This window comes from Panthera uncia (assembly GCF_023721935.1).
Source record: "Panthera uncia isolate 11264 chromosome A3 unlocalized genomic scaffold, Puncia_PCG_1.0 HiC_scaffold_12, whole genome shotgun sequence".
Taxonomy (NCBI): domain Eukaryota; kingdom Metazoa; phylum Chordata; class Mammalia; order Carnivora; family Felidae; genus Panthera; species Panthera uncia.
In genome coordinates, this window is record NW_026057579.1 from 33,766,978 (window position 1) to 33,793,309 (window position 26,332).

A 26,332-nucleotide genomic window follows, 5' to 3' on the forward strand; every position below is an offset into this window, starting at 1 on the left:
GCCTTTGCTCTTGTCCCTTCTAAGACTTCCTTGATTCTTTTTCTTCAATTTCCCTCCTCTTTTTCCTAATCTGTAGTCTTTAGTCCTCATTTATTAGCTTTTCGGAGATCTAAAGCAATTCTAATCCTAAAACTTCACATTGGAAATCAAACTTTTAAAAATACCTCATTTCTCTGTTTACTAGGATCTGACTGTTGGCCTCATGGCTTCCATTTCTGTTCATTTGGATCCTGTATTTGTCTTTTCTATTGCACTCTATGCTTTAATCCTTTTAAATTATTATTGTTATTGTTTGGTATTTACAGTACATTTTCTTAATTGAAATTTGGCAGTAACTTTATGTCATACAAATTAGGTAAAGGTTCTTTTTTTTTAATTTCAAGGATATTTAGCAAATAATTCTTTTTTTCCTATTAAAAATTTTTTTTAATTCCAGTTAGCTAGCATTCAGTGTAATATTAGTTACAGGTGTACAATATAGTGACTCAACACTTTCATACAACACTCGGTGCCCATCAGAGAAAGTTTCTTTTTAAGATACATTGAAGACTTGAGTATTTTGTTCTTGAGATATATGTTAACCCTAATCTTCTTTGTCTTTCCTAAGAGGAATTTTTATGTTATATCAATGAAGGTGATTTTTGCCTTAAATAAAAGTTAAAAGTTTGATGTTCTAAAAACAAATGCTAAGATTATTTGCTAATATAACCCTTAATTATACTTTAGAAGATTAATAATAAACTAATTTTATTAAAATTATATAAAGCTTTCTAATAACAGTAAAATTATCCATAAGTTCCCAGCTTTTATTAAACTGTGTTATGTACAATTCTTTTAAAGGAATTTGGTATTTTGAGGACACTAAAAATTCTGCGTGTACATATATATTTCCTAAGTTGATATTTATGCCTTTTTATTTATTTATTTTTTTTTTGCTTACTTGAATTCTTAAATTTATTTTTTTCTGTCTTCACAGTCACAAACTCGCAGAACCCCAAGTCTTTCGAGTCTCAATTCCCAGGATTCCAGTATTGAAATTTCAAAGCTTACTGATAAGGTGCAGGCCGAGTATAGAGATGCCTATAGAGAATATATTGCTCAGATGTCTCAGTTAGAAGGGGGTACAGGTTCTACAACAATTAGTGGCAGATCTTCTCCACATAGCACATATTATCTGGGTCAGAGCTCATCAGGGGGCTCCATTCATTCTAATCTAGAACCAGAAAAAGGGAAGGATAGTGAACCAAAGCAAGATGATGGAAGGAAGTCATTTTTAATGAAGAGGGGAGATGTTATAGATTATTCTTCATCAGGGGTTTCCACCAATGATGCCTCACCCCTGGATCCTATCACTGAAGAAGATGAGAAATCTGACCAGTCTGGCAGTAAGCTTCTCCCAGGCAAGAAGTCCTCAGAAAGGTCAAGTCTCTTCCAGACAGATCTGAAGCTTAAGGGAGGTGGACTGCGCTACCAGAAACTTCCAAGTGATGAAGATGAATCTGGGACAGAAGAATCAGATAATACTCCATTGCTCAAAGATGATAAAGATAAAAAAGTTGAAGGGAAGGTAGAGAGAGTATCAAAGTCTCCAGAACACACTGCAGAGCCGATTAGAACCTTCATTAAAGCGAAAGAATATCTGTCAGATGCTCTCCTTGACAAGAAGGACTCGTCCGATTCAGGAGTCAGATCCAGCGAAAGTTCTCCCAATCACTCTCTTCACAACGAAGGGGCTGATGATTCCCAGCTTGAAAAGGCGAATCTCATCGAGCTTGAAGATGACAGCCACAGTGGAAAACGGGGAATACCGCACAGCTTGAGTGGCCTGCAAGATCCAATCATAGCTCGGATGTCCATTTGTTCCGAAGACAAGAAAAGCCCTTCCGAATGTAGCTTGATAGCCAGCAGCCCTGAAGAAAACTGGCCAGCATGTCAGAAACCCTACAATCTGAACCGAACACCCAGTACTGTCACTCTGAACAACAACAGTGCACCAGCTAACAGATCTAATCAGAGTTTTGATGAAATGGAAGGAATGAGGGAGACTTCCCAAGTCATTCTGAGGCCTGGTTCTAGTTCCAACCCGACTGCTATTCAGAATGAAAACCTAAAAAGCATGACGCATAAGCGAAGCCAGCGTTCAAGTTACACAAGACTCTCCAAGGATTCTTCAGAGCTCCACGCAGTGGCCTCCTCTGATACCACAGGCTTTGGAGAGGAAAGAGAAAGCATTCTTTAAGCAAAACAAGTGAAAGCAGAGTAGTATTCCTGTACCCCTGTGACAAAGTTGACCCGTTTTTATAGTGAGTCCATCCGTGTATGTCATCTTTGTACGTTTCACTCACAAATAATTAACGCATGGGAGGGTCTTTGGTAAAAGAAACATACACTGTACCCCAGAGGAAAGTGTAAGAAAGGGTGGTTCATCACTCACCCTCCACTGTCTTTGTGATTAGAAGCTTAAAAGCCCACCATTGATATTGAACCTTTCATTGGCACACAGCCCCATAAAATTTCTTGTGACAAGATCTAAGTATAGAGATAGGTCGGAAATGTTTTATTAGACACAAAGGGTGTGGTTTGCCAAAGAAAATGAAAGCCAGAGACTCCTTTTCTACAGCATCCCCTCATCACACATTCAAAGGAAGACATGACGTTAGATGAACCAGAAGCAAATTTTGCTCTTAGAGGGTAAGAGACAAGAATTTATAGGTTATGGAGTAGCCCAGAGACTAAAGGTAAATGCTCTGTAAATTGAGAACCGGTGTTCTATATGATAGATAAATGGTTTAACAAGGGCTTTAAAAATTAATAAGAAGATGATGAACAGTGCTCAAAATGGAGCCCCAGTGACGAGACCTTTATGAGCTCCTAGGAGAGTGGCCTGCGGGGAGGGGCCAGGAACCTCCCTAGGACCTGGACCCTCTCCTCCAAATCCCAGACCTGGCTACAAGCACCATCCACCTGCTTGAGGACTCATGCTGGTCTTTTCTGTGACTCTTCAGTTGTGTGCCCAATTTTTCGTAGCCTGGCGGTGAGAGGGAGAAACATGAATTCTTTCTCTGGAGAATCAGGGAGGCATGGGTAATATAGAGGCACTAATAAATATTCATGGAATGAGAGAATGAGGAAATACTTATGTCAGAAAGGTCAGTGTCACTTGACAGATGACAAGGAAATATTTAATTAGGTAAAACTAAATTATTGCCTTCTCTCCAGGCAGAGTGTAGACTAAGTATCTACTTCATCTATTCCTAAATTAGCATGCTAATCCCAGGGAGCAGGGGGAGGACCAGAAGAAAGGATACACTTCTTTAAAAAGTTTAAAAACGTAACAAAGCAAGGGTGAAAAGCAGATAAAACCGGTGAGATTTTCCATTTATTGTTAGCGGGGTTAAGAGAATGATCACCTTTAAGTATCGTACAAGAAATGGACCTTGTCATCATGCATTGAGTATTTTTGTTGTTGTTTTAACATAGCTTATTTATGTAGAATTAATTTTGGCAGTATATCCGCAGTCACAGATAAAATCATAGATCGTAGGTGTGCAATTGCCCAGATTTAGTGTTGCATTTGTGATGGTTTTCACTGAATAGATTTTTATTAATATACTGAATAAATTACTTAGTTGACCAGTCACTGCACTAAATAGTTGCTGTTTTGGGGTTTTATGGCCTTGATGTTGAAGTATAACCTAACATTTTCTTAAGGTGTTTATTTCGCATGACTTTAACAAATGTTTTTAACCAGTTTTAAAAAGGCAGGATGTTATTGACATTACATATTGAAATGTTAACATTTTAGTATTAATAGTGCTTATTGGTTTGCAATATTGTATAATTCATAATTATTTCAGAGGCAACATTTTGTTCTTTTTCCGGTGAGTAAATGCAGCCTAAGATCACTGTAGTACGTTCTTTACGCTGTTTGTGAAGTTACTACTAGAGTGTTAAGTGTACCACTAGATTTAGAAAACAATAAAAAAAATTGCATGTTATTCTGACTCATGAATTTTTATTCACTACAGTGATGATTCACATTTTGATTACAAATGAAAGAGTAATTTGTGTGTCTGTTTTGTCGTATGTGTGTGAAGTTTGTGAAAGGCTTTCAGGTTCATGGAGCAGTCGCACATGTGGCAGACACCTTCTGAGCTCCCCACGAGTCTTCTGGGGAGAGCGGGGCTCCTAGGTCCCTGTGCCTGAACGGTGCTTTACTGAAGCATTGCTGCCCAGTAGCACAACTCTGTACTGTCCGTTTCTGTAGCTGGAAGAACTAGGTTGTCCAGATCCTGGGAAGATGTCAATTTCATTGTTCTGTGAACATTATGGAAAAGTTTTCTTTTTCATATTCCTAACAGAAATTGACAAACCAGATGGGTTATTGAGTCATACCATCATTCCTTTGAATCTGTGTCTCTGTGTGTGTGTGTGTGTGTGTGTGTGTGTGTGTGTGTGTGTATCTATTTATAAGATACAGCTCAGTCTGATTCTCACAAATGTGAAGCTCTGCTTTAAGCTGGGTGGAAAATGATAAGAAAATTGGTGTTGTGATCTTGCTCGTCCCTTCGATTCTGCATCATTTGGAGTTTTCCCATATTTTATAAACCACTCTACCTTCACTTTAAGCCACAGATAGTTCTGTTCACGTAGCAGAACGTGAAGGCAGACCATTCACCTTGGACGTGTGGAGTGGTATGCAGGGGCATAGCCCTTCCGCAGGAGACTGGAAATGGAAGCAAACTATTGCTTTCTCTCAATATACTTCTTACAGTGCTGAGTGTTTAAGGGTCAGCTCCCAGATTCTGGGAGATTGAAGCGTTTGGAACTGAACCAGCATTTCCAAAATTGACAGGAAAATCTGTTTTTGTGTTCTCTTTTACTTATGTGAGTTTTAGACAGCAGTCAATACTTTTAGTGGACTAGCCAAATAATTTTAGAAGTTTATTTGCTAAAATTCTCAACTTGAGAACTCTTTTAGATCATTTGCATGTCGCAGTGCTGCAGTAAAATATATTTGTAATCATGATTTTTTTTTTTCTTACAAATACTAACCATTAGGAAATATTGTTTGAATGAAATTATTTTTCTGGCTAAAATACTAAATTTAAAAGGTTTTAAGACTTCATAGTTTTTGGTTACACCAGGAATTCTCAGCCTATTTAGAAGTATCTCACAATTTTAAAATCTCTGAATTCCTGGCTCACTCTTGAGGTAATCAACAGACCTACCCAGAAAAGAGAGAACTGGAGAGCACTGTTTCCCTTTACTTTATGGACGAGTGACACTGAGGGAAAAGTGGGTGAGAGGGAAGGTGCAATAAAATCAACTTCTTTGGCAAACACTTGGGACTGAACATCTCCGCTCCTTTACTTCCCACCTGCCCTTCTACACGTCTGCTGACATCTGGCAGGAGGGGAGAAACGGGGAAACTTTCTTGCCTGGGGTAGGGCTGAGGGCTGGCTAACCTGGGGTGGGCTATTTGAAATGATTGCATTTTTAATTTCCAGGTTGTGGTGCCCCCTACGTTTCCCTACCCCATAATTTCAAGCATAGGCCATCATAGTGCAAATTAATTGAAAAGTAGAAATTTATATATAACAGTGAGCCCACACTGGATGACCTTTTAATGGTTCATCACTTCAGAAAGGTTGAGAATCCTTGGTTGAGACCGATTAACTAGAAAGAGAAGCTAAAATCTTACATGATTTTAAACCCTTTCATGTCTAGGAAGAAAACGCTGCCCTTGAGATAGATACATCTTCAGAGGATCCAATTTAAACTAAGGTATGTAAAAAATTAGTTTTCAAATTCAACTGGTTTTAAGCCAGCGGTTGCAAACAATTGTCACCAGTTAGAGAATTTATATTCTTCCTGCTTTAAGAAACTGAGTTAAGTAAGACACATTTAAAGCCATCGCTGGAAAGCATCCGCTGTCCCCTACGAGGCCAAAGCTTTTTAAAGCAAACTCCTAGTAAAGCACAGCCTTGGTTTACACCATCATGAGTGTGCTGTGCCCAGGTTCACGTGGTGGCTAAAAGATCTCATTAACACGGCCCTGGTCTCACTTGGGTGGAGAGGACTTCCTGAATGGAACTTGGGTGGCTGATATGATTAGCTCCATCCTGAATTTCCAGTTACAGTGAGGCATTAAGAAAACAAAGAATTTATAAGAATAAAAGGATGCATGGAGAAGGAGGAGATCATTTCCAGACTTGTGTCAGAAGTCAGTAAAAATGTCAATGATTTGATCTCACTGGAGTGAAGACAAAAGTTGGAAAAAACATGAATTACATAATATTGTACGCTAAAGGCAGTGCGATTGCTTTAAAGCACACAAACTGTTCTTAATGTGCCTGTGGAGTATGATGAGCGGTCATTTGTTTACCAAGAACACACTTACGTCCTGCATTTTCGGAGGCTAAATCTAGTTTTTGTAGTGCCCTTTACGCTAGCGATCGACATCAGGAGTCCTTTCTCAGTTTTGCCGAGATTTAACAAAACATGAAATAATACTTCGACTGAATAATTGAAACTGGAATAAATGAAAATTTACTTTTAAAAAAGAATATGGCACTGTATGCTCCATATTCAAATCAAGAACCTGTTTGAAGTAAGTAAGATCGCCTCGATTACCCGCTATCATTTTCTAATCCTAACATGGAATTTGTACTGATTTACCTTGTTTTCTTTCAAGGCAACAGGGGCTCTAGATCTTAAGTGTCCTGCCCGTAGACCCTATCTCGTGGCAATTCGGGTAGCTTCTCACAGTCGGCTCCTCGCCAAACATAAGGGGTAACGAAGACACTACCGATTACCACTCAGTAATCCTGCTACCCGCTCGCTGGAGAAGAGAGACTGGCTCACCTCCACCAGTTTTCTTTGTGGCTAGCAGTTGTAAAATTTGAATTCGTTTCAATGAAGTGTTCCATTTATGCAATTTTAGATAAAAGCCCAAACGTATAGCAAAAAGCATGCGAATGGATTCAACATAACCTAACATTTCATGTCTCGTAGCATCCTCTTGGTCAAGTAGCTAGTAAAAGTTAGATTGTTATTTTCAAAATTATAGCTCTGACACTAGTACCTTTTTAGCTATGTTTCTGAGAATTCACACGCAGCATGTTGTTACGGTTAATGCGTATTAAACTCTTTGTGTTTCTTAAAAAAGTATTTTCTTTTTGAGTTCTTTGTGTTTTTCTTCCTCTACTTTTTACCTGAGTTCTTTTCACTCTTTTTTTTTGGTCTTAAGTCATCTTTGTTGTCGTTGCTGTTGTGTTTACATTGTTCTATATTCATCCTATTTTACCATAAAGCGTTCCTTAGGGCAGCGGATCGGGAAAGACCCTCATTACCTTTTAGACCAAGCCTTGGATTTCAGACAGCCAGCGGACATTCAGTCAGCACTTGTGAAGTGAGTGAATAAAGTCTACCGTAAACTGGGAGAGTGCCCACACGTCCATCCTACACTGTGTCTTAAAAATACTGAATTGGGGGGTGCCTGGGTGGCTTAGTTGGTTAAGTGTCCAACTTTCGGCTCAGGTCATGATCTTACGGTTCGTGAGTTTGAGCCCCGCGTCGGGCTCTGTGCTGTCAGCACAGAGCCTGCTTCGGATCCTGTCTCCCTCTCTCCGCCCCCCCCCCCCCCCCCCCAAAAAAAATAAATAAACATAAAAAAATAATTAAAAAACTGAATTGGGATGCTTTTATGCCGTGGCTTCTGCTGCGGTCCTTGCAGCCCCCACCCACTCTCCCCTCACTTTATGCCGCCCGCTACCCATCTGGCCCCTAAGCTTTTCTGTTTGTGACTCTGGGAGTCTGCCAGGACATTTTCCCAGGCTCTGTTAAAGACTCCCAGGGAAGGATCTCCACAGCCCATCTTGATAAGCACCACCCCTTTACGGTGCTAGGCTGCAGGTTCCATGTGGATGTGTTTTTAATCCTCTCAATCCCTTTGTTTAGCCCTTGGTGGAGATGCCCATCGTATAAATTAACATAATTGTGGAGTCAGATTAAAATGCTTCATTCTACATTTTGCTTTAGGACGTTGGAAATATTTTCAGGTGTAACTTAGCACGCACATGTTTTCTCTGAACCCCATGGGACCACATCATTATAACGAGGACCTTCCTCTGAGAGCCATCTTACCCACTACAGCTTGGTCAATTCCAGCCTTTCTTTCGGGAGGATTCTTTACTATGTTCCCTGGCCACCCGTCATTGCTCTCTGCCGTGTCTCTGTCTCGGGTGGGCCTAAGTGTGACCAACAATGGGCATGTTATTCTGGGATTCTATCCTGAATACTTTATACACGAGCCGGCCATCATGTGTTTGAAGATTTCTTCAGGAAATAGGCTAACCGCAAAAACAAGCCCCAAATCTCATTGACTCAATACTGTTGAGGTTTATTTCTTCTTACTCCTGTGACAGTTCCCTGTCATCTAAGTTGGCATAGAGCCTCGGAGACTCACGCCCCTTCATCTGTGGCGTCACCAGGTTCCAAGGCTTCAGAGTCCCCTGTCCATCTCCCACGTTCCTTGGACACACGAGAGCAGAGAGGGAGGAGGACCGCACACCAGCAGTGAGCTCCATCCAGGCCAGGAGGTGATGTAGATGCACTTCCATTGGCCTTCCTAAGTCCTGTGGTAGCGCTCAGCCACAAGGGAGGCTGGGAGTTAGGTGAACTGTTTCTGCTCTGCACAAAGAGCCAACATTTTGGTGAGCACGTAGGAGTCTTTTCTACTTCGGTACTTGATGTGGATTATCTGTGGCAGATTAAATACTGTGACTCATCTTGTTTTCAACGTTAACAGCAGTTAGTTCTTTTTGTTGACATCTCTTTTAAATTTTACTTTGTATGTGGTTTTCCTTCTGGTAGAGAAGTCTGTTAAAATTATAACACCTCACCTAGAAGGATTTTAGGGGAGGTTGGTTTTCAGTTAGCCAGTTCTTTCTGTGCATCCAAGAAATTTAACAGATTTCTAACATGGAGCAAATTGCAGGGAGAATTAAGCAAGGTTACAAATGGGAAAGGAATAATGTTTCACCTTCCCTAGAATTCTTTTCTATCCAAAGACTCTCAGATCATCCAGAATCTGCCCAACTTTCTGTTGCTGTGGATTCTTTGAACTTTCTTCCTCCTGGCACAGAGCCAACAGCACCCCCTGGCTGCTTTTCCTTGTACTTGAGATGTGGAAGGATGTGGTGCTGGGAGGCTCCCGCCCCCCTCCCCAGGGTGGGGCCTGGTAGTTGCGAGAAGCTAGACCCCTGTTAGCGACCACTCCTAATTGGGGAAATAGAGCTCCCACCCTTAGAAGTCAGTGGAAAATTAGACTTTAGGCCCATAATTTTGTTCTTAAACTCTTCTGTAGTCTAACTCTCTTGACCACTTTCCAGTTTTTTCCCATCGGTATTTCATCGATTCTAAGATGTACTTTTTTTTCACGGTGTGACCTTTCTGAAACATCTTCACAACCAACAGCATCAATGGCAGCATCGCTCCTTAACATTTCCTAAGGTAACGACACCTCCTCCAGTGGATGAGGTCTTGTTTGGTTGATCAGACATGATATTATTTTAATATATGGCACGGTCATGTTGAACTGCACTTTAAGCAATAGCAATGAGCCGGTGATGATTTGTATGTCACCGATGTCCAAAAGTCACCATTTTGTGTTGAGTATTTGTGTTATCAGTCATTACTCATCCTGTATTCATTTTGGATACTTAAAGTATTGTTATGCATTTATTATAATGAAATAGCTTCCAGTTATTGAACACACATTATGCGCCTGACAATGTTCTAAGAGCCTTATACGTATGAACTGATTTCATCCTCACAACGGCTTCATAAAGTAATTACTATTATCCTCAATTTGCAAATGAGAAACTGAGTGACAGAGAGACGACGGTCACATAGCAGTGAAGTGATGGCGTCAGGTTCCAAGCCCCGGCAAGGTGGTTCTAGAATGCCCACTCATGCTACATTTATTTTATTGTTCTTTAGCTGGTTCGGGATGGGTCGGTTCTTACATTTTTCAAGAGAGAGCTTAATTGTAGCTTTATTTGCTGCACCATCATCATTGTCTATTTGTTTTTAAAATGGGGTTTGGGGGTCTCTCTGTTTTGTTTTAGAAAGATAGAGATCTAAAAATAGTCTATAGTCCTGTAAATTACATTTATAGAGAAAAAAATTTTTAACATCAGACACCTTTGTTCCTACTGATGATTTTGGAACAATGTCAGAGTTTTGGTTAAAAATTTATTGACTTTAAAAACATCTTTTATTCCAGTATTATTGACGGATTAGACCACTACATTAAAGTTTGCACATAACGTTGAAAATAATTCATTTTCTTTGCAGTCTTACTGTTATTTGGCTTTCTTATACTTGCTCTTCTATATGTCTACTGTCAGTATTCTGTATCAGATTATATCCTAAATACTGCAAGATGTATTTTTCTTTATATCCTATTATTGAACAGAATTAATGCTTAATAAATGTTAATAGATAAGTAATATATATCTACTTAAAATCATTATTACTGCAGTAGAGTTTTTTAATGATTCTGGTCACTGCCTCCTTTTTTTTTTTTTAATTAATTATTTTTGAGAAAGAGGGTACACGCGGGGAGGGGTGGAGAGATGGAGAGAGAGAATCCCAGGGCTGACCCAGGGCTGACCCAGGGCTCAGATTCATAAACCATAAGATCATGACCTCCACTGAAGTCGGATGCTTAACCTGCTGAGCCACCCAGGCGCCCCTGGTCACCGCCTCCTAAGAAGAGAAGAAAGGAAAATAGGCAATGCTGGGCTCTTTGTGCTTCATGATATCAATGAGTCATGAGACGAGGCAAGAAACCAATAGACACGCCAGTAATGTTGGGCGGGCAGTGGTTTGAGGTGGTGGTCAGGTGACAATCCAGTTGTGGATAACTGCCTAATAATTTGAGCACTTCCTTGAGCCAGATACTGTTAAAAGTACTTCCCGTGGGCCATGTCCTTAAGTTCTAACCTGCTGATGGACTAGATACTATTATTATCCCTAGTTTACAAACATGGAGACTGAAATGCAGGAAGTTATCACTTTTACATAAACTTATGTGCATTATATTTTTATAACAGTTCCTTCCTTAATACACTGGCATTATTATTATCTTTGTTTTTTTTAATTATTTTTTTTAACGTTTATTTATTTTTGAGACAGAGAGAGACAGAGCATGAACGGGGGAGGGTCAGAGAGAGGGAGACACAGAATTGGAAGCAGGCTCCAGGCTCTGAGCTGTCAGCACAGAGCCCAACGCAGGGCTCGAAGTCACGGACCGTGAGATCATGACCTGAGCCGAAGTCGGCCGCTTAGCTGACTGAGCCACCCAGGCGCCCCTATCTTTGTTTTTGAGAAAACTGAAGATTTGGGGGTTTGAGACCCACCCCCAGGGTCACCCGGCAAGTAAACAGAAAACACCAACCCTGCTTTTCTGACACATCTGGTGATTTTCCCGTCACACACCACACTGCCTGCTTCTCTTCCCCCAGTGCCCATCACTGTGCCCCGCGTGGGTCTGTGATGTTTCCGTTGTCCATACTCCCTCGTCGTAGAAAATGGTAGTGGAGAGGAGTAAACGTGTCTGAGTCTTCACGCTCAGCTGAACTAACCCCAGGTTTTCCACAGAAGCTCTGTGTCCTTCCTCCCTACCGTTCCTGGAACCACGGCAGCCTGGGTGCTAGGCAGTCACGTGCTCCAGATCTGCAGGCCACCCCGGACCTTGCGACCCTCGCGTGACTCGGCACGCATACCCCGTCTGGCCACACTGCCCTCACTGACGGGATCTCCTGAGCTGAACGCTGTCCGTTTAGCATGAACAACCAGCGTGCACTATTTAAAATTGTTCTGTGCGTGTGTGAGAGCAGCCACACACATCCGAGCACACACGTGTTCTTGTATTAAAATTCTGCCTTGCAGGATAGCTGGTTTGATCATGCCCGTTGCTGAATTGGTGGGTTGCTTGGACAATCCATCACAGGTGAAGAAACAGAGCTGAGTCGCAAGACTTGAATTACGGGCCTGCCTCTGCTACTTAGTTATCAGATGGCCATTTACTTGTCCGCCTTAGTTGCTTCATCTACCAAAAGTATAAATGGTGGAGGAAAGAGGACTTCTTCCCTTTGTTAACTGGTGCCACCTCCCCAGAGCTTATTATGTGTTGGTCACTTGCAAACATTAGTTCTCTGATCTTTGCAATATCGAGGGACGGATATTTTCCCTATGTTACAAACGGGAACTAAAGCTGAGAGAAGTTAAAAACCTTGCGCGGCATCTTGTGACACGTGAGGGCAGAAATTGGAGCTCTGGTCTGACACCAAAGCCGATGCATGTACCCCGGCCATCCCTCCGCCTGTCCAAGGATGTGCGTGCAGGCAAGTTGCAGACATTCGGCACACAGGGTGCAAACGCTATGGTCGTTTAGTCCAGCCCCCTTGCGTTTACTGATGGGGAAATTATACAGCGGTCGTATCATTACAAGCATTTCTGTTCTGCGCAGAATGGTTTGCTTGCATTCACTTTCAGCTTCGTTTATCTCTGTCTTAGCTCAGCTGCTATCCCCAAGCTCCAAAGACTGGGTGGCTTACAAACAACAGAAATTTGTATGTCCCTTCTGAGGCTGAAGTCCAAGATCACGGTGCCAGCCCGGTCAGGTTCTGGTAGAACCCTCTTCCGGCCTGCAGATGCTGACGGCGCTTGGTATCCTCTTATGGTAGAGAGTCGGGAGGAAACGACCTCTCGTGACTTTTATGAGGGCACAGATCCCATCATATGGGTCTCGAGGGGACGCGTTCCGTTCGTAAAATCTTCCTCTGGATCGTCTTCTGGCTAACGGAGCCCACTTTTTGTCGTTAGCCCTCTTAAGTGCTAACCAGTGTTCACCACGAGTAGAAGCTCCCAGCTTCCTGCTACTCAGGTCCTACCGACTTCCTGTGTGCTGGAAATGCTGGTGCTATCTCTGCTGCTAGGGGAGCCGAGCACCACGCCTCTGCACCTGCAACGGAAGGTCAGCCTTTCTGTCCGGGCTGATGGGTCTACCTGCCACCCCCGGAGGGAAGAAGCGTGGTCCCAGGGGTGTGGGCTGCAGCCAGACTTGGCTTTACCATTAAGTCAGGAAAATGGCTCAGTCTGGACCCGCTCACCCATCAGGATCCCTCCTGCAGCTGGCCCCTCATTGCTGGAAACAAGGTGATCTTTCCTCCGGGACCTGTAGGCACTATTCCAGCTTCAAAGCAGCCAATGTATCTTCCAGAAGTAGATCTCCAACCCCTCGTGCCTCCCAGGAGGCTGGGGGATGGGGCTGAAAGTTCCCTGCTTCCAATCATGGCTTGGTCTTCCTGGTGACCAGCCCCATTCGGAAGCCATCCGGGAGCCTACGGAAAGTCACGTCATTAGCACAAGATGCTCCTCTCCCCCGGGGAAATTCCGGGGGACTTACAATCTCTGTCAGGAACCTGGGTCAAAGATCACATATATATATTTCTCATTATAAATGAAGCAAATATCAATGTAACCACAATTTCTAAGAAATAGAAACTGCCAATATCTTTGAAGTTTTTTGTGTGTCTCTTCTGGAAGTACCCCAAAAGTACTATTCCTTTGCTTGAAGTATCCTCTCCTTGCTTTACCACTTACATATGTCTCGTGGGACAATATTACCTGCTTTTGATCTCATAGAACTAAAATCATGCAGGGGCGCGTGGGTGGCTCAGTCGGTTACGTGTCCGACTTCAGCTCAGGTCTTGATCTCTCAGTCTGTGGGTTCGAGCCCCACGTCGGGCTCTGTGCTGACAGCCCAGAGCCTGCTTTGGCTTCTGCGTCTCCCTCTCTCTCTGCCCCTCCCCTACTTGTGCTCTGTCTCTCCAAAATAAATAAATGTTAAAAAAAAATTGTTTTAAGACACAAAATCACGCATAGTATTTATGTATGTGACTTGCTTATGTATGACTATTTTGATCTCCTATTAATAAAATCATCATTGGTATTTACCCTTGACTTGCTTTCTTCATTGAACACTGTGGGGTTTATCCCTACTGCTGTCCATAGTTATAATTCACTAATTGTTGTTAAAGAACAGCATTCTATTACATAAATACTTATAACTTACCTAATTATCTTATTGGATATTGGATTGTTTCCAGTTTTTATTGCGATGTTTGTGCAAATGCGTTTTACACGTCTCCTGCTATACACATGCAAGAGTCTGGGCTTTTTATGTGCAAATTTCTGTGTTTGAGTTATTAAAAAAAAAAACACATGTATTTTTGTGATCAGAAATTACTGCAAACAGAAAAGACTCTTCTAGGTTTATTATATCTCTAAACCTCCCCGGGGTAAGTCTATGTCTAGACTAGTGACGATCAGGAAATCTTAACAAGGATATCAGGAGCTGAGAGCAAATGACAGTGAGTGACAGCACAAGAACCTGCTGTTTGGAAACAGACCAACACTGGGACCTTTCCTCTTGGAATAATGCAAGGGGAAAATAGCTGTGAGCCAAGTCGTTGTCCTTGTGATAGGTGTGACCGGGAGAACGTGTGTGTGCCCCACAAGCCCCGCAATGCCAGACCTCCACGTCCCCCAGCATCAGAGGAACAGTGCACCCACATGTGGCCGGTCCCCTCCCGTGCAGGCGGGCTAACACAGAACTCGGAACTGTCCCCCAAACCAACTCTCCCTGCAGTGTTTTCCTCCTTGTCATTGGTGCCATAATTATCCCCTTACTCGGGCTCAGAAATTGAGTTATCTTTGCCTCCTGTCTCTCCCACTCCCTCACCCCATCCGTCACCAAGCTCTTAGCTGTTCTCTGTAGTGGCTCTCCAGACTGTCCCTTTAGGGTCCCTTCACCTTGACTCTAGCCCCCACCATCCCCTGCTTCCCACACCTTACCTTCGTCATTACAGTCTGCACACAAGTACCAATGGAGCCTCCGAAAACACAGAGTTCATCGTTTCCTGCCCAACAGTGGCGATGCCTCTCCCGCCATGCCAAATATCCAGTTCCGGTGAGCTTCCATGAACGCTCAAGGCCCTTCAAAATATGGCCCCGTGCTACTCCTGTGCAAATCAGTCTGTAAGCTAAGAGTTGGCCACTTTCCTGGGTTTTCCTGAGTATCGCAAAGATCTTCACGAAACTAAATTCACAGACGGTCCTTATTTTTGTGGGTTTGTCCTCTCTCTCTCTTCATCCCATGTTCAGGTGCCTCCTCTTTTCTTCCTCACATGCCAAAATGCCCTACCTTCTCGACACAATATCTTCTACTGAAGTGCAATTGTCTGGGGTTTCCCCTGAAGCTTAGACACTTTTCACAACCCAAGGGCGTGTTCATTTGTGCCATCGTGCATGCGGCCACGACCATAGGCCAGGCGCTGGGACAAGCGTCAAACTCGCAACTTGGCGTTTAGCAAGTTAACAGAGTTTATTACTGAAGGAGCTGCAATAAATGGAAAAATGATTGAATCTCAAAAATTTTTGATAAATTTAATGAATGATAGATGACTCAGATGAGTGCTGAGCTTAGCCACATACAGAAGCATAAAGCTCTCCAAAGAGCTGAAAAGATTTAAGTCTTACACCATTACTTTGTAGATTAAACAATCAGACTCGGCGTGTATTCCAGCGCGTGGGGACTTGTTTTGACTTGCAGCAGCATTAATCTCAACATTGTCTAAACTAATCTTGTTCTAGTGGGCTTAACACATAGAGGAATTCATTACAATGCATTGGCCTAAAAAGAAGGGGCTATTAGTTGGAGTGAAGAAAATCAACGAACATGTGAAGTCAATTTTTCATGTAAAGTGTAAATACATAAAAAGAGATCTGATTGGGCATAAATGACATCAAAAGCGAGAGTGTGACCCTGAAAATTAAACCAGGTATAGATGATGTCAATGACCACCCAAGTGAACAGTCAGTCCGTGACATGGTCACGACAGAGGTAAGGGCTATGATTCTAGCCCGGGGGACACGTGCTGGGAGAGGAGTTAACTTCTGAGAGCAACTCACATGTTCTGAAGGACAACTTGAACACAAGGTAAGACTTTTAAAAAAATCTGTGCCATGCATTTGAATGACAAGAGAAAGCAAGGGCTTAGCATTTGTTCTGGTCTTTCAAAGGAAACGGGACAAAAATAGCATGGATTTGAGGAAAACAGTAATTGGTGATGAGAGATGGTGTTTTCTCCATGACCCAGAAACAAAATGTCAAAGTTTGCACTGGAAAATTACAACATTCCCGATATCCCCCCGAAGTACACATGTCAAATCGCAAAGAAAGAGCACGTTGCTTTGTCTCTCTGCCATCCGTGGGATGGTTCAAACCGGAGGTCAACAGTCCATCCATCCCGACACACACACACACACACACACACACACACACTGAGGGTCGGCGGGATGCTTCACAAAGCGGAGAGTTCAACACGATCTGTTGGCTTCGCTACACACAGGACCCAGCTGGACAGTTTCTTACCAAAGTCTGTCACCAAATTTCTCTGACTTTAGCCTTTCCCTGGATGTTTGTGGAAGGCTGGTTATGTGAGGGTATTAGCAAGTATCACACAAAAAACTGGATTTGTGGTCCGATGCGTTTTGAAAATCCAATCAAATAGGTTCCTTTGTTCCATAATTTATTAAAACTTGCAACGTATATTTGGAAACTTCTGGAGAGGGAATGGTGTGCAATCTCTTCCAACTATATCCTGCCCCAAACTCTTTTTCCCTCGAGGAGGGTGCAGGACAGTACTCTACAGAACATCCCATAAAGAGCCTTGCTTAATTGAGGCCTTTTCTGCAAATGACTTTTGGAAATTTCAATAAAGCAAATCTGTCACTGAGCCTATTCAAAAAATTATGCTGTTCCCGTGGAAATGATTTCCACCCAAGGCTCGTCTTTAGAGCATAAGACATGTGTTTGGGTGAGTCTAGTCCTTCGATACCAGATAAGAACAGAATGATCACAGGCAGCTTTTCCTCCTCTGTATCCTGACATGTCAGCCTGCAAGGACAGGAGCCCAGAAAGGGGGGGCAGGGGTGACGCAGTGAGTGAATTCAACACATACTGAAGTCTCGAAAGCAGAGAGACAAGCTGTATCCCAGAGAAGAGAGCTGGTGTGTGTGTGGGGGGCGGCGGGGGGGGGGGGACATGGAAGGGGAGGGTAAAAGGTGCTCCCAAGTCCTCAAAGCCCAGGGTCGCCCCCTAGAGGTGGAGGTTGAAAGTGGATGCAAAGCAGAAGGCTGGCTGACCGTCTTCCCGTCACCATTGAAAGCCCTCCCCTCCTCCTTTCAATCTCCAGAATATTTTCCTGGGAAATGTTCAAGCTAAGTGATTTCCAATTCTTTGCTACCAATAAAATGGAAGCTAGATGTAACCGGGTTGTCATGGTATAGAATACTAAAAATAAAGTTTGAGAGTGAATTGCTATGCAATTTCTAGCATTAAACTTGGAAGAGGTTGAAAGAATCAGTGACATTGCTCTATCAAAACCGCTTCCAATTCTATCTACTTATTTATGTGAGTGAGGTTTCTTGGCACTTAAATCTATACAAATACAAACAGGGATTAAAATTCATGTTGAACTCTGTCTTGTTCTATACAATAGTAATATTCATCTGTGCAGACTTAAACTAACTGAAAACTGGTTTTATCCATCGTGTTTAGAGATATATTTTCTGTAAAATATTATCTTAAATGTTTATAAAGATTTTTAAGCATTGAGGAATGTTTTTGTAATAACTGGAAACAAAAACACTTAGAATTGCAATATGTAAGTGCATACATACATTTTTTTTTGCAGGAAGGCATAATAGGGTGAGAAATGATTTTCAAATGCAAACGTATATTAGGATAAAACTTTGGGGGGAAGTGGAATAGAGACACTAGTCCAAGGAGAAAAAGAAACAATGCGAGAATTTTGACTCCTGAAGAAGATCTCGTCTTGTATTTAAACACGTGTGATCATGGCTGTCAAACCGTGTTGATATTCCAGTGGATGGATGTACTTAAGAGAATAATGAAATAATTTTGTGTGAAATTTTATTTTACAGCCATTTGAACACATAACAAAAATTTTAGATGCCAACTTAAAAAAATGTGGGCAGATATATGATTTTTCAAAGTCCTTGAAGGAGATTATTTGAAGCTTATTTTCTTTAAAAAATTTTTTTTCAGTTTATTTTTTGAGAGAGAGAGAGAGAGCAGGGGAGAGGCAGAGAGAGAGGGAAAGAGAATTCTAAGCAGGCTCTGCACCGTCAGCGCACAGCCCGACGTGGGGCTCGAACCCACGAACCACGAGATCATGACCTGAGCTGAAATCAAGAGTCGGATGCCTGACTGAACCATCCAGGTGCCCCGAAGCTTATAATTCTTAAACAGCGTGATGTCTTACCTTGTCAGCCCATGTGCAGGTTACCAATTGCTAAGTAGGAAATCACCCCAAACTGAATGCCACAAACAGTATTTATATGTTATATCATATATATATATATATATATATATATATATATGACATTCTTCTTACTGTTGCGGGGTTGACTGGGCTCAGTCAGGTGTCCTTACTCAGGGTCTTGCATGCAGTTGTGGTCAGATGGTGGCGGGGTCTGGAGGCATCTCACAGGGTTTCTCACATGTCTGGTGGGTGACAGATGTCACGTCAGCTGGGATGGCAGTCACTACCTGGATGGCAATACCTACACCTGGTCTCTCTCCGCTGCTTGGGCTTCTTCACAAAATGGCAGGTACGTTCCAAGGGTGAATGTCCTGAGACTGAGAGAGGACGGGAGAGAGAGAGAGAGACAGAGACAGAGACAGAGAGAACCAGGCCAGAGTTGTATGACCTTCCGTGAACGAATGAGCCTTGCGATTCACAGAGCTTCTCTTCTTTTGCGTTCACAAACTCCAGCCCAGGTTCAAGGGCAGAAGACGGACCCCACCCCTTGTCGCTGGAGTGGCAAGATTCTAGAAGAGCACGTGGGACCAGAATATTTTTGCAGCCATTCGCAGAACAAAGTGCCACACAGATCACTATGGGGACCAGGAAGACAAATACTGTCCTACGACACCATCACGGCGGAAGACGGACGGAAGAACAACTCTGCTGGGTGCACCGTAGCCTGATTTTAGGGAACTGATCTTCCTCCAGGGCGGGAGGATTCTAGATCGCGTGCTGGAGCTCAACGGATCCGTCGCTTTGCTTCTGGTGACGCTGATGGCCACTTAGTGCAGGGACCCGCCTGTACCTCCCGGGGAGTGGAGGCACGGGGTGAACCCCGCCTCCTGCCACTCTTCCATGGCCTCGACCTCAGCTCTGTGTTCCTCGAGGCTCCCGTGAGGGTAGCGTGGGGCTGGAACCTGTCTTGGGTGAAACTATTTGAAGTCAAGTAGATATTCTCCTTCAACATTGAAGCCTTCAGCGTACTTTCCGTGTGGGATCGCGTCCATTTGTCCCCCTGGAATGATTTTCACTTGGTTGGAACATGTCAGTTAAAATTTACACCCTCACTATAGTGAAAAAAAGATGTAAAAAATAGAAATGGCTTTCTTTTCAGACACTGTCACCATCTTTCTCTTGCATATGGCTTCCAGCAAGAGGTTTGTGTGTGTGTGTGTGTGTGTGTGTTTTTCCTTCCTTCTATTTCACTGATGATTTGGCTATGGAATCTCAGAAAACTTGGGCCCTTGCCTATAACTAAGAATGTAAAGGCCTTACACTGAAAATGTGGAAGTGTATAAAAAATCTTCAATATATATACTATTTTCAGATTGCATATCAACATAACATTTAGGATTCAAGTCGCCTATCTTTATCTGTGTAGAGGCCACATCAGAACTACCACCTTCCTATGTATAAATGGGTGGAAATGGCCCAAGAGCCGCTTTCAACACTTCCAGAACTTTGATCTCTTTCTCTGCTTAACTACTTGAAGGGTGTCACTTTCTATGATGGGACTGGAGAACGCTATCCATTGTGTGTGTTTCCGGTAATTAAAATATTTCCTCCTAGACAAGCTGCGTCCGTAGTATAGCCGGGTGGGGGAAGCGCTTCTCAATTTTATCCTCGGCGATGACACCTCGCCATTCCGTGAGTTGTTAGAATAATCATTTCAAGTCCAAAGCGATTTAGCAGTATGGTTTTAGATCTATTTACCTAATCTTTCAGATATGCCAAAATTCTCTCTGCCATTGTGGAAGTGGAGATATTATTTACCTCGTTGGCCCAAGGTTCTATTTCGGACTGGGTGTTCAATCAGCTGGGAGTAATAGTTGGGAAAAGGGAAACGATCTAACGAGGGATGATGTTCTATGATGTGTGGTTACTTAATATGCTTTTTTTTTCCTTTGGTTAAGAAGCCAAGTTAATTGTGGTCTGGTTAATAAGTTTGAAATATATTGGCTATAACTAAGAAAGACACATATAAACCATTGACATCTAGACATCTCAGCAGCTGGAGAAAATGCCAGCATAATTCCTAAATTGAGAGTTTTAGTGACAAAGCAAGATATGCCTGGAGGAGTCACACAGCCAAAATTATCCCTGCCATTTCCACCAAATGTTTCCAAAGAGCTTCTAAAATGGTGCCAGCGGTAAGGAGTTAGCCATTTCCCACTTGTAGGACCTACGGAGGATTATAGCTTCTGCTCAGGTTTTGAAGTCTCTTGATTTGCACCGGACTCGGGACACCCAGGCTGGCTCCGATCCCGCCCCACCCCAAAGCCCAAAGTGTCTAATGGAAAGAGCTTGTGTCGCCAACTTCCAAGATGGCCTCAGCAATCGCCCACTCCCGGTGCCCACACCCCACACCCCACGCCCTTGTGGTCCCTCCCATTGTACCAGGGTTGGTCTGAATGACCCACCGTGGTGCTATGTCACTTCTGAGCTTTTGCCCTGGACACTCTCTCTCTGTCTCACTCTGGGGGAAGCTGGCCGACATGCTGTGAGCACCCCTCTGGAGAAGCCCATGTGTCAAGGAACTTAAGACCTTCGGCCAACAGCTGGTGAGGAACAGAGGCCAGCAGCAACCACGTGAGCGAGTCCGAAGCTGATTCCCCAACCTGGGCAAGCCTTGAGGTGAGAAACTTTGAGTCAGAGCCACCCAAGTGAGCCATTCCTGATTCCTCACCCTCAGAAACTGTGCAAGGTCCTACACATTTGTTGTCTTAAGCTACTAAGTTTGGGGGTACTTTGTTATACAGCAGTGTAGGACTAACACATAACTGAAGTTCTATTTTATCACTTCTTTAAGAAAATTTTTTTTAATGTTTATTTTTGAGAGAGAGAGAGAGAGAGACAGTGTGAGTGGGGGTGGGGGTGGGGGCAGATCGAGAGAGGAAGACACAGAATCTGAAGCAGACTCCAGGCTCTGAGCTGTTAGCATAGAGCCCAACATGGGGTTGGATCCAGGAACTGTGCGATCATGACCTCACAGCCGAAGTTGGATGCTTAACCGACTGAACCACCCAGGCGCCCCTAAAATTCTATTTTAAATCCAAGACTTGGTGAGAGCCCGCGGTGTCTCTCCTCTGAGCGGTGTGGATTTTGAGTCGTACAGGAGAGGCCATGGGGTGCCAGAGCCCAGTGCACCCGTCAGGGTCCAGTCCCGAATTTAGCGGAAAGAATAAAACTGTTAACTAGGTATAAAGTACTAACTCAGTAACAGAAAAAAGCAAAAGCAAAGAACAGTCAGGCATCACCGAGGTGGTCACCGCAGGAAGCATCTCCAGGCTTGGGCCGAGGACACAAAGCGGGCGGCTGGAATTAACCCTCAGAAGCTCTAAGAAGGGGGTGACCCTCACTGGTGCGGGGGCCTCTGAGCTGGAGGAGGGTGCCCTGGGCCTGGCCCCCAGATCCCCTGAGGACCAGGTGCTGCTCGCTGGGGCTGGAATCAGTGCGGGGAGGGCAGGGGTGGGGGGGGGGTCGGCCAGCTCTCCAGGTGTTGAAAAGCTGCAAAGGGCCTCCAGGTGCTGGGCGTGGCTTCCGCGAGTCCCGCCGCCCACACCTGCGGGTGCCCTCTCTCGTCCCCTTCCCGCCTGCAGGTGCCTTTTCCCACCCCTACTGGCCACCCAGAGGCCGCCGCGCCGCAGAGCAACGGAACCCCCAAAGCTGAGCCTGGTGGGGCGGGCTCGGAGCCCAGGGACAGTAACTTCAACCCTGGCTCACCTTGCAGCCTTTCCTTGCTTGATTTCTCTTCCTAGCACTTACCTCCCTCTCATATGACGGAATTTACCTGTATATGGTCCGTGTCTCACTGCTGGAACTCGGGCCAGGGGTCCCCGTCTGTCTGGTCTGCTGGGTCCGCGGCACTTAGAACGATGTCTGGCACACAGGCGGCACTCGATAAATGCGCAATAACTGAGTTAGTGAACGTAACCCCTTTGGCACATCGGAGATCGTTCCCCGGAAAGAAGCGTCTCCTGTGTTGGCAAGACGCGGTGTGGTCCTCACAGACCGTAGAGCCCTGGATGAAAATGAGCACGACGTGTCCTGCTGCGTAGCCCTGTCCCTGTGTGGTTTGGGGTTGCTTCCTCATCAGATGGAATTCTCGGGGGCAGCCCTCCAGGGCTCATACGTACTTCGGGATGATTCTCAGAAGTCACCGTCAGCTACAAAACCGGGGCCTCACACGCTTGTTCAGAAATTGCTTTCCCAGTCAAGACATTTTTAAATTGGATTGACTCAACCAGTATGGATTACCTTTAAATTTGAGGTTTTTTGCTCCTTCAAATATTTCACTTTAGGGGCTCAGAGTTTCAGTTAAGCGTTTTTGGAATATTTTCTTCCCCTGGTAGGCTTTGGCAAATTCAGGTAAAATTAGAACCTTAAGAAGGGCCTTTCCCTTTTCCTTTCTTGATAGAGCTTCCGGAGGACTTTCCGAGACATAAAAGTTTGAAGGAATGCGTGAGTTTTTAAGAACTTTCTTCCGGAACCGATGGAACTTATTTAGAAGACTGTATGTTTAAAACACACCTTACAGCATTGTTTCTAGGTGGAAACTTACTTAAAACCAGGACCATATTCTACAAGGAAGGCGTAATCACACATGCGGAAATACACATACTGTTCTCCTCTGCTCATGACCGTGGGGAGGAGAGACAGGCCCCCGGGGCATTTCTGGGCCTCGTGGACTTTTTCTTTGCCGCCTGTCGGTGACACTCATGACAGGTGTCCTGCACGCAGAGCGGTGTCTCTGAACGGCAGCTGAGCCAGGTGACGGAGGAGAGTTCATTTGCGCTACAGGCCAAGGTAGATCTCGAGGGAGGGAACACGGAAGTCGGGCCACGGGGCAGGAGGGCAGAGACTTTGGAGAAGGGAAGGGCCCTGTGCCAGAGTAAGCATAGCACGGAGTCTCTCTGACCCGCGGCTCCAAACACAGAGGACATTTCCAGACATTTCCAGAGCATTTCCAAACACAGAGGACAGTCCTGTGCCCATCGCTCAGCGGGGACGCCAGCGGCATTTGGCCGTGCCTGTGTCGTGTGCCTCACCCCCCTTTCCTTTGCCTGGACTATTTGAAAGCAAATACGAGACACCTCACGTGTAAATACGTCAGGACGCATCTTAAAGGACAGGGTCATTCTATTTCACACCGACCCAACCAATCCGTTAACATCATCCGATGCCCCGCGTTCATTCGCATTTCTCCGATTGTCTGAAACTGTTGCCTGTTGAGAGTCGAGGAAGCTGAACGAGATTCACTCATTGCACTCGGTTGTTCCATTTCTTATGTCGTCTTCCTTGAGGACAGCTCTTCCCCCGTCCTCCCCACGAGCTCTGCTTTAATATCATTGCCTTGTAGACAAAGCCGGGTCAGTCGTCCTGAGGAAGTCCCCATTCTGGGCTTCTGCCCGCTTCCTTGTGATATAATTTCACTTGCTCCCCGCCCCCCCCACCCCCGTTTCCATAGACAAGAAGGTTAGATCTGAAGGCTTTGTATTACTTCAGATTGGGTTATTAGAAATAAATGTTTTCCTACAAATGTTTCGCGAGTGATGCTGTGTCCCTCTGACTGCATGCCAGGAAGCATCTCCTGGTCCCTCGTCTAGATTTTTAGTGACTGACCCAGGGGTTCAAGCAATCATTTCCTTATAAACAGCCGGATCATTTCATTATCAAATCCCCCATCAATCTTTCACCTAATGATTCCGCTCACCATTGATGACCTTTGCCTGAATCAGCAACTATGTGACACGTCGCGGTCCTTGCGTTCCCTGGGACTTGGGGGCTGCAAAATGGTTTGCTAATTTTGTCTTTTACAGTTTTCTGACATACAACTCGTATTGGGAAGGCAGGGTGAACGCTTTTTAATTTCCCTTTAATTATCAATTTTTAAAATGAGTTGGTGCCCTAGAATCTTCCATTGGGACCCAAAGAGTTTTATTCTATTTTTGTCATCTCTTTATTTTTGTCTATCTTTATCATTTTTACTTCCTGTCCTGGACTGGGCATCAGTCCTTTCTCCAAGGAATGTTGCTTACTTCTTGTGGTTAATGGTATCGGAGAACACAAACTGATTTTAAGGGGGTGCTTATTACTGCCAAGTTACCATTGCTTCTAGGCATTTTCAGTGGAATGCTAGAAAAATATTTTTTAAGAGAAGTGAGTTTCAACTGATACTGTCAGTTCAAATATAAGAGTTCTGGGCTTTTACTTCTTTAACTTTTATTTGTGTCTAATCTCTCTGACACTGAAAGAGATTAAGTATAATTACTTCTTTGCTTATCTTATATATTTACCAGTTTAAAGATAACAATATCAATATTATTACTAACAATATGACAACTAAGTGAACTTTATGGTTTCTTTGCAGCTCTTTTTAAAAAAAATATTTACTTGAGAGAGAGAGAGAGAGAGAGAGAGAGTTCGAGCAGAGGAGAGGGGCAGAGGGAGAGAGGGAATCCCAAGCAGGGTCCACTCCCAGTGTGGAGTCCCACATGGGGCTCGATCCCACGGCCCTGGGATCATGATCTGAGCCGAAATCAAGAGTTGGACTCTCAACCGACTGAGCCACCCAGGAGCCCCCTCTTTGCAGCTCTTTCTGTCCTTAGAACATCTCCACTGGGCATGTCGAGTAAAACTTCTGTGTCCTAAAGTCAGCTGGGATAATTCTTTTCTTGATATGGATATACCACCAACCTGAGATATGACTAGGTACACCTGTTCTACTTTTAAAGTTGTGTATATTGCTTTTTTCTTTGATTAAAAACATTTACATTACAATCAAAACTATACGACAAGATACATTTAGAAACATCACATTTCTCCCCCCTCCTCCATCAATAGCCATTTCAATTGGTTTTTGGTTTATCTTCTGTTTCTCTACAAATGTAAACAAACACGAATCTCTACGTGTATAGTATGCTTTTCTTCTGCCACAACAGTCCGTTCCGCACATGGCTCTGTGTGATGCTCTCTCCACTGGGCGTTATACCCTGGAAAGCACACAGCTCTCCCCGTCACGACGCTGCTCATGAATGTGCTGTAGAATTGCCAGCCAGCCCCCTACTGGTGGGCGTTTGTTTCCAATCATTTACTATTAAAAAAAAAAAAATGCCAGGGGCCCCTGGGTGGCTCGGTCGGTTAAGCGGCGGACTTCGGCTCAGGTCATGACCTCACGGTTTGTGGGGTCGAGCCCCAAGTCGGGCTCTGTGCTGACGGCTCCGAGCCTGGAGCCTGCTTCGGATTCTGTGTCTCCCCCCCTCTCTCTCTCTCTGCCCCTCCCCTGCTCACGCTCTCTCTCTCAAAAACAAATAAGTATTAAAAAAATTTAAAAAAATAATAATGCCACATGTGTTAACTTGAGGCACAAACTAGTTCCTATTCTGCAAGTGTAACTTCGGGATAGATCCCTTGGGCGGGACAGCTGGGTGAAACTGTCCATGCACGCAGAATCTCGCGGGCTGGTGTCCAGTTCCCCTGCACATTTTATCGTGAACGATGGACAAGACCGTTCCCCTCACCCCCGGTCTTAACAGAGTGCATGCTCATTTTTGCACTTTCGTCCATCTGCTGGGTGAGAACTGGTATCTCATGCGGTGTCTTTGCACTTGCTGTTATCTCCCTACGAATGGAACGGACCATCTATTTGTATGTGTAAAGGCCACTGTATCACCTGTGAACTCTTTCCCTTGTGTTGAAGGACTTCTTGTTTTTCAGATTTAGGACATATGTGTGTGTGGCCCATTGGCTTGACTAAAGGCTTGTGTGATGCTTAGACATGTCTAATGTTCAAGTTCGAGTTGCCTGCTGGCTGTGATGCACACCCTTCCATTGCCATGACCTTCGGTAGAGACTGCCTTATG

General features: G+C 44.1%; 1 protein-coding gene across 8 annotated transcripts in view; it reads left to right on the forward strand.

The window, feature by feature from the left end:
* The window catches only part of KIDINS220 (kinase D interacting substrate 220), a 95,931-nt gene extending 91,933 nt beyond the window's left edge, over nucleotides 1–3,998 (forward strand). For all 8 annotated transcript variants that reach the window (XM_049652576.1, XM_049652580.1, XM_049652583.1 and 5 more), the window contains one exon: nucleotides 977–3,998. In XM_049652576.1, the coding sequence (XP_049508533.1) occupies nucleotides 977–2,239 (1,263 nt within the window). In that variant the 3' untranslated portion in view covers nucleotides 2,240–3,998. The remainder of the gene's footprint in view (nucleotides 1–976) is intronic.
* The last annotated feature ends 22,334 nt before the right edge of the window (nucleotides 3,999–26,332 follow it).